This window comes from Enhydra lutris, unplaced genomic scaffold, assembly GCF_002288905.1.
Source record: "Enhydra lutris kenyoni isolate GAN:26980312 unplaced genomic scaffold, ASM228890v2 scaffoldscaffold6, whole genome shotgun sequence".
Classification (NCBI taxonomy): Eukaryota; Metazoa; Chordata; class Mammalia; order Carnivora; family Mustelidae; genus Enhydra; species Enhydra lutris.
The window spans coordinates 18,252,009-18,265,404 of NW_019154090.1; the positions used below are offsets into that span (position 1 = coordinate 18,252,009).

General features: G+C 61.3%; 1 protein-coding gene across 1 annotated transcript; it reads left to right on the forward strand.

The window, feature by feature from the left end:
- Nucleotides 1-8,417: 8,417 nt before the first annotated feature.
- On the forward strand, nt 8,418-13,194 carry LOC111141318 (elastin microfibril interfacer 3). Its single transcript, XM_022493777.1, has 4 exons — nt 8,418-8,581; nt 9,656-9,778; nt 10,888-11,111; nt 11,408-13,194. The coding sequence occupies exons 1-4, from the start codon at nt 8,418-8,420 to the stop codon at nt 13,192-13,194; spliced, it is 2,298 nt and encodes a 765-aa protein (XP_022349485.1).
- Nucleotides 13,195-13,396: the final 202 nt, after the last annotated feature.

Genomic DNA, 13,396 nt, shown 5'->3' on the forward strand with positions numbered 1-13,396 from the left:
TTCCTCCTGAATTAAAAGTCACTCAGCCCATTTGGGAAGGGGAGTCACCCTCCCCAGGGCACAATGTAGACATCTCCCACCTCTTCCTGGGAGTGCCATGTACCTGGCCCTGGAATATCGAAGTCATAAGCCCTCAAGGTGGGAGAAATAACTTTTTCTCTTGTTGACGGTTTAAGTCCCGGATACAGTGGGCCCTATCAAGGCTTTTCCTAATTATGGAAAAGGAGGAGGAGGAGGTTTGGGGGAGGAGAGGGGGAGGGCAGCGGGGCAGGAAGCCTGCAGAGACCAGGGAGAGAAGAGGAAGGATGAAGACACGCCACACAGCTCAAAGCGGGGGTTGGTGGTGGTGCAGCTGCCTGGGAGGTGCCAGGCCAGGAAACGAGGGACAGCAGGGCCATGTAGGACCTCTGCCAGCTGCCCAGACAGAACTGGGCCTCTGGGAGGAAGGAGGCAACCAGGACGATGAGCCGGCCCCTTCCCCATGGCTCTGGGAAGAACCCTAAACCGCAGTGGAGTGGTATGTCTTGGGCAGACCTCCTGACCTTGCACTAGAGGGCCTGCCGAGGACACCCCAGCCCCCCAAGCTGGGAAGGGGCAGCGGACAAATGAAACACCCCAAGTACGTGCATATCATGGACACCCTTCTCCTCTAGGGTATCTGCAGGCCTCCCTCCAAGCTTGTGCTTCCCCTCTTTCTTTGTCTCGGCAAAAAGGACCCCACACTGGAAACCTAGAGGCATCCTGTAGCCCTTCAGAACCCACCAGGGTTTCCCCGTCCTCCTAATGTTTCCAGATATGTTCCACTCCCTTCGCTCTTCACCTCCACACACGAGTCCTGACCTGCACCACCAGCATCGCCTCCTAACCTAGGATCTAGCACTAACCTAACCTCCTAACCTAACCTAGCACTAGGATCCCTTTCCTTGGCCCCCGCCCTCCCCTTCACCCAGCCAGGCAGTCCACGAGGTGGCTGAACATACAGTGGGGTCCTTGGCCAGACAGAGACACAGGAGGAGGAGGTGAGGGCAAGAGGAGCTGGGAATTCCGAAGCATTCAGTGGCCTGGCCGGTGAGAGGCGCTGGGAGGACACAGCAGGGGTGGGGAGGGTGGAGTGGAGGTGGCCTTCCCCTCCTCCCAGCACAGCCCTGGGGCGGGGGAGGGGAGGGAGGGATAAAGTCCCACCGTGGGAGCCTCCTGCCTGCCCCTTTCCCAAAGAACTGAGGCCAACGCCAGTGTAGCCAGGAATGTGGGAGTCCCTGGCTGCAGAAGCTCGGGGAAAAGACCCCATGGGTCCCCTGGTGGGAGGCAAGAGCTGGTGGGTGGGCTGCTCTGGGGAATTGGAGTAGTCAAGCCACGGCAGGGAGCCCTCTGAAGAAATGCCCAATATATGGCCAAGCACCAAGTGTGAGATGGGCAGGGAGACAGGGGTGGGTCCCTGCCAGGGTGTGGGTCCACACCGTGACCTTGGCCCTGACCCATCTTTCCAGCCAGCGCATGAATGCCTGGCAGTACCCTCTCGTCGCCAGCATCTCCTGCCTGTGTCCCACACCAGCCTCCCCAGGGTATCCTCCTCGTGGCTCCAGAGTGATCAAAGCCTCCAGTTCACCATCCAGCAAACACAGACAGGAGGCATCCCCTGCATCAGCGACTGTCAGCCTGGAGGGGGGGCTCTGTGCAGAGACAGTGACGGGCCGTGTAGGAGCTGGCGGGTGAGTGAGCTCACCGGGGCTGAAGTCCAAGCATCGTGCACCCTCAGTCCTCAGCCTACACACTGCCCCCTCCACCCCACAAACACCCCTCACTCTCTTTGCCCCCTCTCCTCCCCAGGCCCCTTTCCTGACCCCTCCTGGGACTCCTACCAACTCACAGCCACCTCTGCATGCCCCCAGTCTCCAGTGCCTCGAGCTCAGCCTGGGGCCCACCTGCCTGTGCTTCTAGCACCTAGCGGGTGCCCAGCAATGTCCTAGAGAATTAAGGAAATTAAGACAAAGCAGGTCTGAGATAAGGGCATTGTCTGTGTGGAGGTCAGGTTCTGCCTATCCAGGCATGAGTTTGCCATGGCAATGACCTACCTCCCCACCCCCGGCCCCCGCCCCAGTGGAGGGTAACCCCCTTCCCCGGGCCCATCGCGTGCCTGCCTCCTGTGTTACCAGCTAGTAATCCAGTGTGGTTTTTACTCCTGTGCTCATGAATAGAAGAGCTAGAGGAGAGTGGGGTGAACCACTCCAGGGGCCCTGTGGGTCTCCCACCTTGCTGGGAGCGGCTCCCAGCCTCCCCGGGATCCCCCTGGCTGTGACACCCCTCACGTCAGCACCTGCCGTACCAGAGGCCTCCCGGTCAAGGTTCTGGCCGGCCGTGACTGCCTTGGAGCAGCACAGGGGGAGGCAGACTCCTGTCCTGGACAGCTCATTAAGTCCTCCTCTCTCCCCACACTTGGTCACATACAGTCACCCCTGCCCCAGGCCTGATGTTTTGTCTTCCCTCTGCCTGGCACCTTGTAAACCCTTCCCATACTGCACAGCCCCCACATCAGCCACCAGGGCCTGTCAGCCTTCTGTCCTGAAAGCTTCTGGAATCACCCCCGTCACCCCTACTGGACCCTTGTGCCCTTGTGGCTGACGGTCGCGGCCGCGCAGCGCCTCCAGTGCCTAGTCTGTGTTGCAGCAGCCGGGGGACATTTTTCAAGACTATTTGTTGTGCGCTGTTACCTTGGGGTTAAGTCCAGACCCTTCCCTGAAGTAGCCGAGGCTCCTCTTGTCTGGCCCCGGCTAACCTTTCAGGGGACCTGCCCCGTCCCCACCCAGAGCTCGTGGTATTTCCCAGACACACCAGGCCGTCTCCTGCCTCCATGCCCTGTGCAGGCCGTGCCTACCACTTGGGAGGTTTTCTCTTCACAGGTGAGCTGCAGTGTTGCTTGGTTGGGGGGATTCTGCCCACCCCAGACCCAGCTCCCTGGGCTTAAGACCCCATGCCTCCTGAGGGTCCTGGACCATAACAGTATCACGTGCTCCGTCCTTCTCTGTTTGCAGGTCTGTTCCCTGTCTCAGGTCAGGTTCCCCAGCAGCAGAGCTGGAGACGGGATTCAGGACTATGCAGTTTACTAGAGAGAGACACACACAAGAGGGAGAGGAGGGAAGGGGAGGGGAGGGGAGGGCCAGAATAAAATGGGATCTCAGGTGGCATCTAGATGTGGTCTGAGCCAGGGGACTCTAGAGCCTGCCTGCATTGCTGAGCTGTCCCCCTGAGGCCAGGAGACCAGCCTTCTGTATCCCTGTAGCAGCCTGTCATTCACTATGAAGAGGGACAGGGTGTGAACTTCCTGGGGAGATGGCTGTCATCTGCTAGGGGCAATTTGCCGTAGGGGTGGCCCTGAGCATTTGCAGTCATCACTCCCACGGTGGGGAGATGATGGAGGCACCAGCTGGGGAAAGGGGGATTGGCGGGGGTACCAACAGCATCTGCCCTGCCCCCTGGTCAAGTAGGACCTCAGAAAGATTTCTAAGGAAATGAAGACTATGTGGGTTCTTGGCTATGTGGGCACTGACCTACCCCAAGGTCACAGCGGCACTGCTGACCTTGGAGGAGGTAACTGCCCATGGCAGCCTCCATTTCAGTGAGTGGAAAGAAGTCCAGACACCCATCCACCCCCTACCCAGGGAGGGACTCTGAGTCCTACCCCCTCACTAAGGCTCCTGTAGATGCCCATCCTTGCAGATGGGAGCTTTAGCCAATGTTCTCATTTAGTCCTCATAGTTACCATTTTACAGATGGGAAGACAGAGGCTCAAAGGGGTGAAGTGACTCCATGAAGGTTGAGCAACTCGTGAGTGGAAGAGCTGGACCTGAGTGAACCCAGATCTGCCTGGTTCCTTCCCTGCCGTATGTGAATCGCCTTGGAGCTCAGGCCTCCCTGCCCACCATAAGAGACTGGCACGTCCAGGGCCATCTCCATGCCCCACGGCAGGGCTCAGCTAAAGTAGGGTCCCTAAGGCCTGCATCTGGTATTTGCAATAGTTGGGAGGCCCACGCATGTATTTTGCATATATTTGCATAACGATTTGCATCTGGTTTGCATGTGTCGACGTTGGGGCCCCATCAGTACAATTTTTAAGTTGCTTCTAAGCAGCTCTCACTCAGTAGAAGTCCCCCCGGGGTTTATAGAGTCCAATTTCCATGACTCTGGCCTCTCTCCCGGGGCCTCCACCTGGAGGACGCACCTCTACCCACCCCCTGGGGCCCTGGAGAAGCCCTGCTTCTTCCTCACTAGAAAGGGTCACTCCAAACCCCTGCCCCAGAAACACGTATGGACTTGACAGGGACTGTTTTTTATGGTGTGGGTGTAACCAAAACACCGACTGGGCTTTGAGCATGCTGGTGTTTATGTTGGGGAGAGAGCGAGCCCCGGGGAAAGATCCTCGCTGTTCCAAAGGTGGCCCCTTGTAGGGAGGGAGGCTGTGCACACTCAGAAGAAAGGAGACGGGGTGGGGTTGTGGGTAGGGACAAAGGGCTGATGGAGTCAGGAGCCTGTATCCTAGGGCTGGCACCCCCACTGGTTGTCCCACCCACCAGGCAACCGGTGGGGGCGCCTGCCTCTCCCTGTCACGGGGGGCTCATCTGTGGTGAGAAGGGCTTGTGCCACAAAACTGGTTGTTCCAGAGCTTTCTATTCCTGTCTCTTTTAGGGGAATTAAAAGATGCAGAGGGCCTGGATAAAGCAGGGAGGGCATCCTGGGTGGGGTGGAAGGAGCCTGGAGAGGGGAGAGGAAACTCCTTGGCCCCCGAGAAGGGCATGGAGGTAAGGAGGAGCTGTTCCAGGTGGGCAGGATGCCAGGATGACCTTACCACCAGGCAAGCCTGCATCTCTCTCTCTCTCTCTTTTTTTTTTCTAAAGACTTTATTTATTCATTCATTTGAGAGAGAGACACAGCACAAGCGGGGCGGGGGTGGGCAGAGGGAGAGGGAGAAGCGGACTCCTCACCGAGCAGGGAGCCTGCCGCGGGGCTCAAACCCAGGAACTGGAAATCGCAACTGAGCTGAAGGCAGACGCCCAACCGTCTGAGCCACCCAGATGCAGAGCCGGCATCTCTGCAGCTGCCAGGGACCCAGTTTCCCATCTTCTCGATCCCCAGACACCAGTTCTTCCCCTCTGCCCTAGACAGCCCACGGAGGCAGGAGGGAGGCTGCAGTGTCTGGCAGAGGCTCCCCCTCATGTTCGCCCACTGGGCCACTCCCTGATGGACCCCAAGTGCGAGGCTCCACTATCCCTGTCCAAGGTTCTCTTGCCTTCCTGATGGCCTCCTCCATCATCCCTGGAGAGAGAGGTGGCTTATCTGTTACCAAGGGCTAGTGAGGGTTGGGAAAGTATGTTCCTGTGTGTGTGTATGGAAGTTGGGTGTGTGTGTGAGAGAGACAGACAGACAGAATGTGTCTGCAAATGGATGTGCGTGTCCCTGTGAACAGAAACTGGGATCCTATGTGTGGCCCCTCAGCCTGGCTCCATCCAGGCTGAGTCGGGGGGGTGGGGGTGGGGGGGGAGGCAGTGCAGGGGGCGGGAACACGAATGCCTCCCTCCCCTGTCTCTGCCTTCCCTAGGTCTCCTGTCTGGCAGATGCGGAGGAGACCCCAGCCTCTGTCAGGACTGCATCCCGCCAAGACCCTGAGTATCTCCTCTGCCGATGTCCTCCGCTCAACCCGCCTCCCCCAGGATGCGGCCCCAGGGCTGGCTCCCGAAACCGTTCCAGTTGAAGAGGTTGTTTGAGGTCAGCCACCTGGGAAGGGGGAAGTGGGGTCCAACTGTCCTTTTAGCCCCCTGTTATGTGGACTTTTCCAAGTTCAGACAGGGTCCAGCTTCCTCTGTCTGAGTTGTGGGTCCCACATCTGGGCCGGGTAGGGAGTGAGAGGCAGGGCTGGGGCCCCTTGGAAAAGGATCACAGCTTCTGTAGTATGGAGGAGGGGGAGGCGGGGGCGGGTTCTTCTAGAACTTCCTGGGAGGTGCTGCCAGGCAATCAGAACCTAGCCCCGGAGTGAGGAGTCTGGCTCTGTTATGTCCCACCCAGATGTCTCTCACTGTGAGTGCAGGGAAAGTCCGGTGGTTACAAGGTCAAGAGCATGTTATAGATACCGTGTATCCTGCCCCCAGCAGAAGGACATCTCTGTTAAAGGCTGGAGAATATAAAAGCACATTCAGTGGAATTGTGGCAAAGGACCAAAGTTGTCTTAGACATCATTGATTGGCATCAGAAACCCATTTGAGGTAGCTAAAGTGAGGTGGGTCACCAGAAGCAGACAGGGGAAGCCAATTACCAATTGGCTCCTCCCACACCTATCCCAGAGCACCATACCCTCTGGACAGACCCTACTCTCCTCTGCCAAACTCTCTTGCTTAATCTTTCTGTAAGTCCTGCATAGCTATGCTACAGCACACCAGGGTCTGTCCCTTCACCAGCTTTCAGGGACCCTGTCGTGGACTGAATAGTATTCCCCCCAAATTCACATCCACCTTGAACCTTAGAACATGACCTTACTTGGAGAAAGGGTCTTTGCAGATGTAATGAGTTAAAATGAGGTCAGACTGGCTTAGATTGGGCCCTAAGTTCAATGATCGGTATCCTTATAAGAAGAGGAGAGGACACAGAGACACAGAGACAAAGGGCCTGTAGACACACAAGTCAGAGGGCCACCTAAAGACAGAGCAGACAATGCAGTGAGCAGCTCCTAGCCAAGGAGCACCTGCGGCCAGCAGAAGCTGGAAGAGGCAAAGGATTCCTCCTGAGCGCCTGGAGGGAGAGTGCCCCTGCTGACCCCTTGATTTCAGACTTCTAGACTCCAGGATCACGGGAGAGTAAATTTCTGTTGTTTCAAGCCACCACGTTTGTGATCGTTTGTTACGGCAGCCCTAGGAAACAAATAAGCCAGGAAATTCCCCGCCTGGGAGCTGGATCCCCTCCGCATGTGTTCCAAAGCCGAGGACGGGAACAGTCGGCCCACTTTGGTCAGGTGTCTACTTCCCCCACCAGGGACCCACGAGCCACTGGAGCTAAGAATGGGCAGGGGGCACAGATGTGAGTCTCAGAGCTTTCCCCATTTACACCCTCATATCGTCGCTTTACCCGGAGGGTGTGGATTCACATTTTGGGTTGGAGGAAAGAGTCTCTCCAGGTATGCCTGGGAGTTCTGTGACTTCCACACATCAATCAGCTACTTAGGTGAAGACAGAAGGCTGCCGTCACCTGCGCCGATCGATGGGACAAAGCCAGAAAGAATCGCACCCCTGTGGGATGACAGAATCAGGATTCAAGAAGCTCTTTGCAAGTTAGAAAGTCAACACCATGCGATGATGTTGAATGAAAATGAGGGTGAAGGCCAACTCTTGGGTTCCAAGAGTCAGTCTCGCAAGGGAAATATGGCTGAAGCCTGCCTTAGCAGGAGCTCCTTGTGAGAGAGAACTAAAGGTTGCCTTTGCCTGGGGGCTGATAAGGAGCCAGTGCTGTGGTCCAGCTGGCTAAGAGCTTTGATTGCCGGGAGAGAAGCAGAGCAGCTGCTGCTTGGCTGGAGAGACATGGGGTTCTGGGGCTCCCGGCAGCCCACACCTAAGAGAAACAGGGGAAACACGGACTCCAGCAGGGAACCAGAGGGACGGCCTGGCCCCCGACTGGGCAGCAGAGGGTTAGTTGAAGATGCCACGGGGAGGGGTCGCCCCAGAGTTAGTTATCAGTTGTCCTGGGCACCTCCAGGCAATGACGCTGTGAGGAGGCACAGCTAACCAACGGGGACCTTCTGGGGCCTGTTCCAAGGCGGTGGCTGCGGAGGTGTTGCTGGGGCGCCCCCAAACAGGGTCATCTCAGCTGCAGAGCCTGGGCCTAGCTCTGTCCGCACGCCAGGGCTTTGAAGAGCCCTGCGCCCCGCAGGGTGGGGAGGGGGGCGTTCTCCTGGAGCCCGGGGTGGGGGGGTCTGGCCGCGATTCTCCGCTGCGCACGCGGGCGACCGTGGTGGATGGGTGTGTTTCGGGGCCTCCCAGGGCGCAACGGCCTGCGCTCCTGCCACCCCGGGGCTGCTCCCTCCTTCACCTCTCGCTTGCAGGCGGCCCCTCGGGCGTCGGCTCGGGGCTGGGGCGGGGGGCTGGCGCCCAAGAGGGGGCCGGCGAAGGCGAGCGACGCGGCCCCAAGTTTATGCTAATCCGCGCAGAGCCCGCCTCCCGCCTCCCCTCCGCGGCCCCAGCCGCGAGCAGCGCCGGCCACTCGGCGGGACGCAGCCGCTGCGAAGCGCCAGGCGGCCAGGCCAGCGAGCTCCGGGGGCCGCGAGCGGCGGCGGGACCCGGGCGGGAGGGCGAGCGGCGGGGCGGCGGGGCGGCGGGGCGGCGCGGCGGGGGGACGCCGGGCGGGGGCCCCGCGCGGGGCCAGGTGGAGAGCCGCGGGCCGCGATGGACCGCCGCCTGCCGGTGTGGCTGTGCGCCGTCGCGGCGCTGCTCTCGGGAACGCAGGCCAAGGGCACCCCGCTGGTCACGCGGCCCGCGCCGCCCGGTGCCCCCCGCTACAGCCTCTACACGACGGGATGGCGCCCGCGGCTGCGCCCGGGGCCGCACAAGTAAGCGCGGGCCGCGCCCGGGCGGGAAGCGGGCGGGATGGGGCCCGTGCGGCGTTCCCACCTGCGCGGACCGCGAGCGCGCGGGAGACGGGGGCGCCGGGCACCGAGGCTGAGCTCCGGCCGGGGCGGGCGCCCCACGCTCCGGGAGGCTGCGGGACCGGCGAAGAAAAATAAGCCGAAGGGGCCTGGCGCGGCGGCTGGGACCTGGCAGTGCCCGCGGAAACCTTTCCAGCGAAGTAACATTTTCCAGCTGCGCTCTGTGCAAACTCCCGGCGCAGCGGACCAGGTGGAGGGAGAGGAGGGAGAGGAGGGAGGGCCGCCCGCGCGAGGCACACGCGGGACTCCCCCATGCATTCCCCCGCGCGGGGGCCCCACCTTCTCTCCTCTGCCCCTCCAGGTAGGAGATGGGAGCCCAGCGCCCTACAGCCCGCCCCCACCAGCCGTTAGCCTGACCCCAGCCACCCCTTGGGGAACTCCAGCGTGTTGGCGCCATAGAATTGATGGTGGCTCCTGGGTCCTGGGCCCACCTGTGGCCCCAGAGCCCAATAGCAGCCCGTTGGCGGCTGGCTTTTGCCAGGCCACTACCGCCCCAGCCCTTGTAGCTTGTGAAGGTGGCTCTTGACTCTCTGGGGACCTCAGTTTCTTGTCTTTAGTAGCCAGTGGCTTGGGAACTGGTCCCAGTCAGGTGAGTTGGGGGCTCTAGCTGGAGTGCTGGCTGAATTGGACCGCAGGAGAGTGCTAAGCCCATAGATGACATTCAGCTGGCCTGGTGCATCAGAGCAGGCGTCCTGGAAAAGGCAGTAAAAGAAATGATCAGAGAGCAAGAACCAGGAGCAAAAGATGGAAAGGTGGTGTGTGTGGGTGGGCTGGAACCTACAAGATGGCACCATTTCCCAAGGAGTCAGGGGAGTAAGGATGAGAAGTGTGGTCTCCTAGGAACAAGGAGAAGGGAGAGAAGAGAGATGGGGATCTGGTCCCCTGGGGAGGCCCCAGATGAGGAAGGCAGGTATAGGATCCTCAATAGGCCCCGCCAAGGCCAGGTAGTCCAAGGATGCCGGCTGTTCCCCCTTGCAGGGCCCTCTGCGCCTACGTGCTGCACAGGAACGTGACCTGTGTCCTACAGGAGGGAGCAGACAGCTACGTGAAGGCCGAGTACCGACAGTGTGGATGGGGGCCCAAGTGCCCCGGGACAGTCACGTGAGTGCACCCCTATCTGGCCCACTCAGGGCTGCTGGGCAAGAGCCCCAGGCCTGCCTTCCTCCCAGAGTGGCAGCCAGCACCACAAGAGGGTGTAGCTCCTTGGACTCCCATGCAGGATGGCTGGAGAGGGCTGGGGAGGACACATGGCAGGTTCAGGTCAGGGCCCTCAGCGTGGGGCACAGGAGGGGTTCCCAGAAGACACATAGGACAAGGCAAGGAAGAAGCAGTAGAAGCAATGAGGGTTGGAGGTGATCAGAGAGGGCAGAGGGTCACACCGACAACCGTGGTGCCAAAGGGGCCCTGGGAAGACCCAGGGAAGGCTGAGGGGACGGTGGAGAAGGCAGGCCAAGGGTGAGGGGCCAGAAGGCAAGTTGCCGGGGCTGTGTGAGGGCATGTGGGATGGTGCACAGGTGTGATGCCCAGGTCTGTACTTGGAGACGTTCAAGTGCATGTCTGAAAACAATCCCATTTGCTCCAGTGTGTCAGTGGGTAGAACAGGTACGTGGCTGGGGGGGTGAGGAGTGACCCTGGCCAGCCCTGACCCACACCCCTGGGCCTCCCTTCTGTGCTCAGAATCAGAGGCGCCCTGTACTGGCCTGGGTGGCCAGAGCTGAGTTCCCAGAGTAGACTAGGAAGGGGTAGAGAGAATGAAGGGGACTGATGGGAGCCAAGAGTGGCCCCAGCACCCTGAGAAGGGCTGCTCACCCCAACTCCCGGGCAGCACCCCCTTGCACACCCATAGGGAAGGAGCCGAGTTCGTGTCAGGATTCCTCTAGGTAAAAGCCAAAGCCAGAGTGGGATTTCTGATGGCAACGTGAGCTAAACGGGGTCCAAATGGGCCTTGGGGACACTGGGGCTAAATCCCTGCTAGTGTTCTCCAGAGGCAAACAGGATGGGGTGGGGCTTCACCTGCACCTGCTCCTTAACCCTTCTCTGACTCTCTCTACAAAGCCCACCTCCATCCCACCATCCTGTCACGTCATGCGCAGAAAAAGGAAAAACTCGCAGCAGTGTGGAGGGGGGCGGGGAATCCAGAACTTCTCCTGGGAGCCCGGAGCCTCAGCCCCCAAGTACAGGGTCCTGCCCCATCCCCCTCCCTGGCCCAGGTACCGCACGGTGCTCAGACCCAGATACAAGGTCGGCTACAAGACTGTGACAGACCTCGCCTGGCGCTGCTGCCCTGGCCTCACGGGAGAAGGCTGCCCCGAGCACCTGACCGACCACGGGGCCACCCCAGCCCAGCCAGAGCCTGAGCCCCAGATTCCCTCAGGGCAGCTGGGCCCAGGGCCCCGGCTGCCTTCTTCTGGCCCAGCAGCCCCCAGCCCCTATGGTGAGTCGACCCACAGAGGCCCTGCCAGGTGAATAGGTTTCTTGGGGCTGGTGGGGAGGGGGGCTGACCCAGGCAGGCTGAGCTCTGGCAGGGCTGGGGAGGGTGCATCTTACACTGGGCTTGAGGCAGAGCTCACAGAACTCACAGAGCATCCCCTCCCCTCCAAAGCTAAGAGAGCTGTATGCTCAGTGGGAGGTCAGCTTAGAACAGAAGCTCTCTCGGATGGCCTGGCAACAGGACAGCCAGAGGGAGGCGGGCCAGTGATGGCCCTAGGGTTCTCTCCTCCTCTTTCCCAGGAAGGAAAGGCCCCGGGCTGTTTGGTGAGCGGCTGGAGCGCCTGGAGGGTGACATCCAGCGCCTGACCCAAGCGTACGGTACCCTCAGTGGCCTGGTGGACGGCCACGAGGACCCCAACAGGATGACTGGTAGTCCAGGGCTTCCTGCCGCCCCCGTGGGCTTTGGGGTCATCTCCGAGGGCCTCGTGAAGCCCAGAGACAGAGCCGGAGGGCCACTTCCGCCCCCCCTGGACGAGATCCTGAGCAAGGTGACAGAGGTGAGCAACACGCTGCGGACCAAAGTGCAGCTGCTGGACGAGGTGCACGGGCTGGCTCTCGGCCACGAGGCTCACCTGCAGCGGCTGCGAGACGCCCGACCATCTCCGCTCACGTCGCTGGCACTGCTGGACGAGTACGTGGACCGACGGCTACACCGGCTCTGGGGGAGCCTCCTGGACGGCTTCGAGCAGAAGCTCCAGGGCGTCCAGAGCACCTGCGACCTGCGGGTGCAGGAGGTGCGGCAGCGGTGTGAGGAGGGCCAGGCGGCCAGCCGGCGGCTGCACCAGAGCCTGGACGGCCGCGAGATGGCCCTGCGCCGGGAGCTGTCGCAGCTCGGGACCAGGCTGCAGGGTCTGAGCGCAGCAGGCAGGAGCAGCTGCTGTGGCCGGCTGGCCTTGATCAGCGCCCGCGTGGACAACCTTGAGAGGAACCTGCAGGCGGTCACCGAGGCCCAGAGGGGCCACGGCCCCCTCACCAGGGACGAGCTCGAGCGGCTCTCGGCCGCCATGCTCGATGGCCATGTGGATGGGCTGCTGGAGGGCCTGGAGACCCTCAACGGGACAGAGGGCGGAGTGCGAGGCTGCTGCCTGGGGACGGAGGAGGGGGGCTGGGAGGCGGGCGGCTTCAGAACGTCACTGGAAGAGCGAGTGCAGAACCTAGAGGAGCGCCTGGTGACCCTGGCAGAGGAGCTGAGCCCCAAGAGCGCCGCCCCAGGCAGGTCAGCCCGGCCCCTGGTGCAGACAGAGCTGGCCGTGTTGGAACAACGGCTCGTCTCCCTGGAGACCTCGTGCACCCCCGGCACCACCTCAGCCGTCCTGGACAAGCTCGAGGCAGAGGTGAAGGCCTGGCAGAGCCGGAGCGAGGCCCTCCTCCACCAGGTGGCCAGCCACGCCACCCTGCTCCGGCAGCTCAACGGCTCCGTGGCCGAGGTCCAGGAGCAGCTGGCAGAAGCAACCGGCCGTTCCCTTCAAGGCGAGATCACCCTGCTCAAAGTCAACCTAAACTCCGTAAGCAAGTCCCTCACGGGGCTCAGCGACTCCGTCAGCCAGTACTCGGAGGCCTTCCTGGCCGCCAACTCCTCCCTGGACGAGCGCGAGCGCAAGGTGGAGGCTGAGGTCCACGCCATCCAGGAACAGGTCAGCAGCCAAGGCTCTCGGCTTCAGGCTGGCCACAGGCAGGTCCTGAGCCTGAGCGGGGAGCTGGAGCGACTCAAGGCCGGCGTGGCCAATGTGGCCGGCGGGCTAAGCCGCTGCCAGGACACAGCGCAGGAACTACAGCACATGCTGGGCCACTTCGACCGGAGGGTGGCTCAAGTGGAGGGTGCGTGTGGGAGGCTGGGCCGACTGGCAGCAGGCCTGGACCGCTTGCCTACCAAGTCGCTCTGGCCCACGGAGGGCCTGTGGGGCTACGTGGACCAGCTGAATCGCACGATGGCTCAGCACACGCAGGACATCGCCCGCCTCCAGGATGACCTCCTGGACTGCCGGGCCCAGCTGGCCGAGCAGGCACGGCCCCGGCCAGCTGACTAGGCAGGCCAGACAGAACCCAACCCTGGATCCCACCAACCCTGGGGATACCTCTCGAGCCCAGCCTCGTCTAGCAGTGACTCCCAGCCTCCCTGGGCCAGCATGGATGCCACTTCAGAGGCCGTGGAAGGAATAGCTGTGGTCCAGCTCCATAGGGACTGTCCCAGCCACAAAAATCAACACTCAGTGCCATACCAACTGGACA

Coding starts and splice junctions, on each gene's coding strand:
- LOC111141318 (XM_022493777.1), top strand. CDS start 8,418: ATGGACCGCCGCCTGCCGGTGTGGCTGTGCGCCGTCGCGGCGCTGCTC. Junction 8,582..9,655: donor CTGCGCCCGGGGCCGCACAA/GTAAGCGCGGGC, acceptor TCCCCCTTGCAG/GGCCCTCTGCGCCTACGTGC. Junction 11,112..11,407: donor AGCAGCCCCCAGCCCCTATG/GTGAGTCGACCC, acceptor CCTCTTTCCCAG/GAAGGAAAGGCCCCGGGCTG.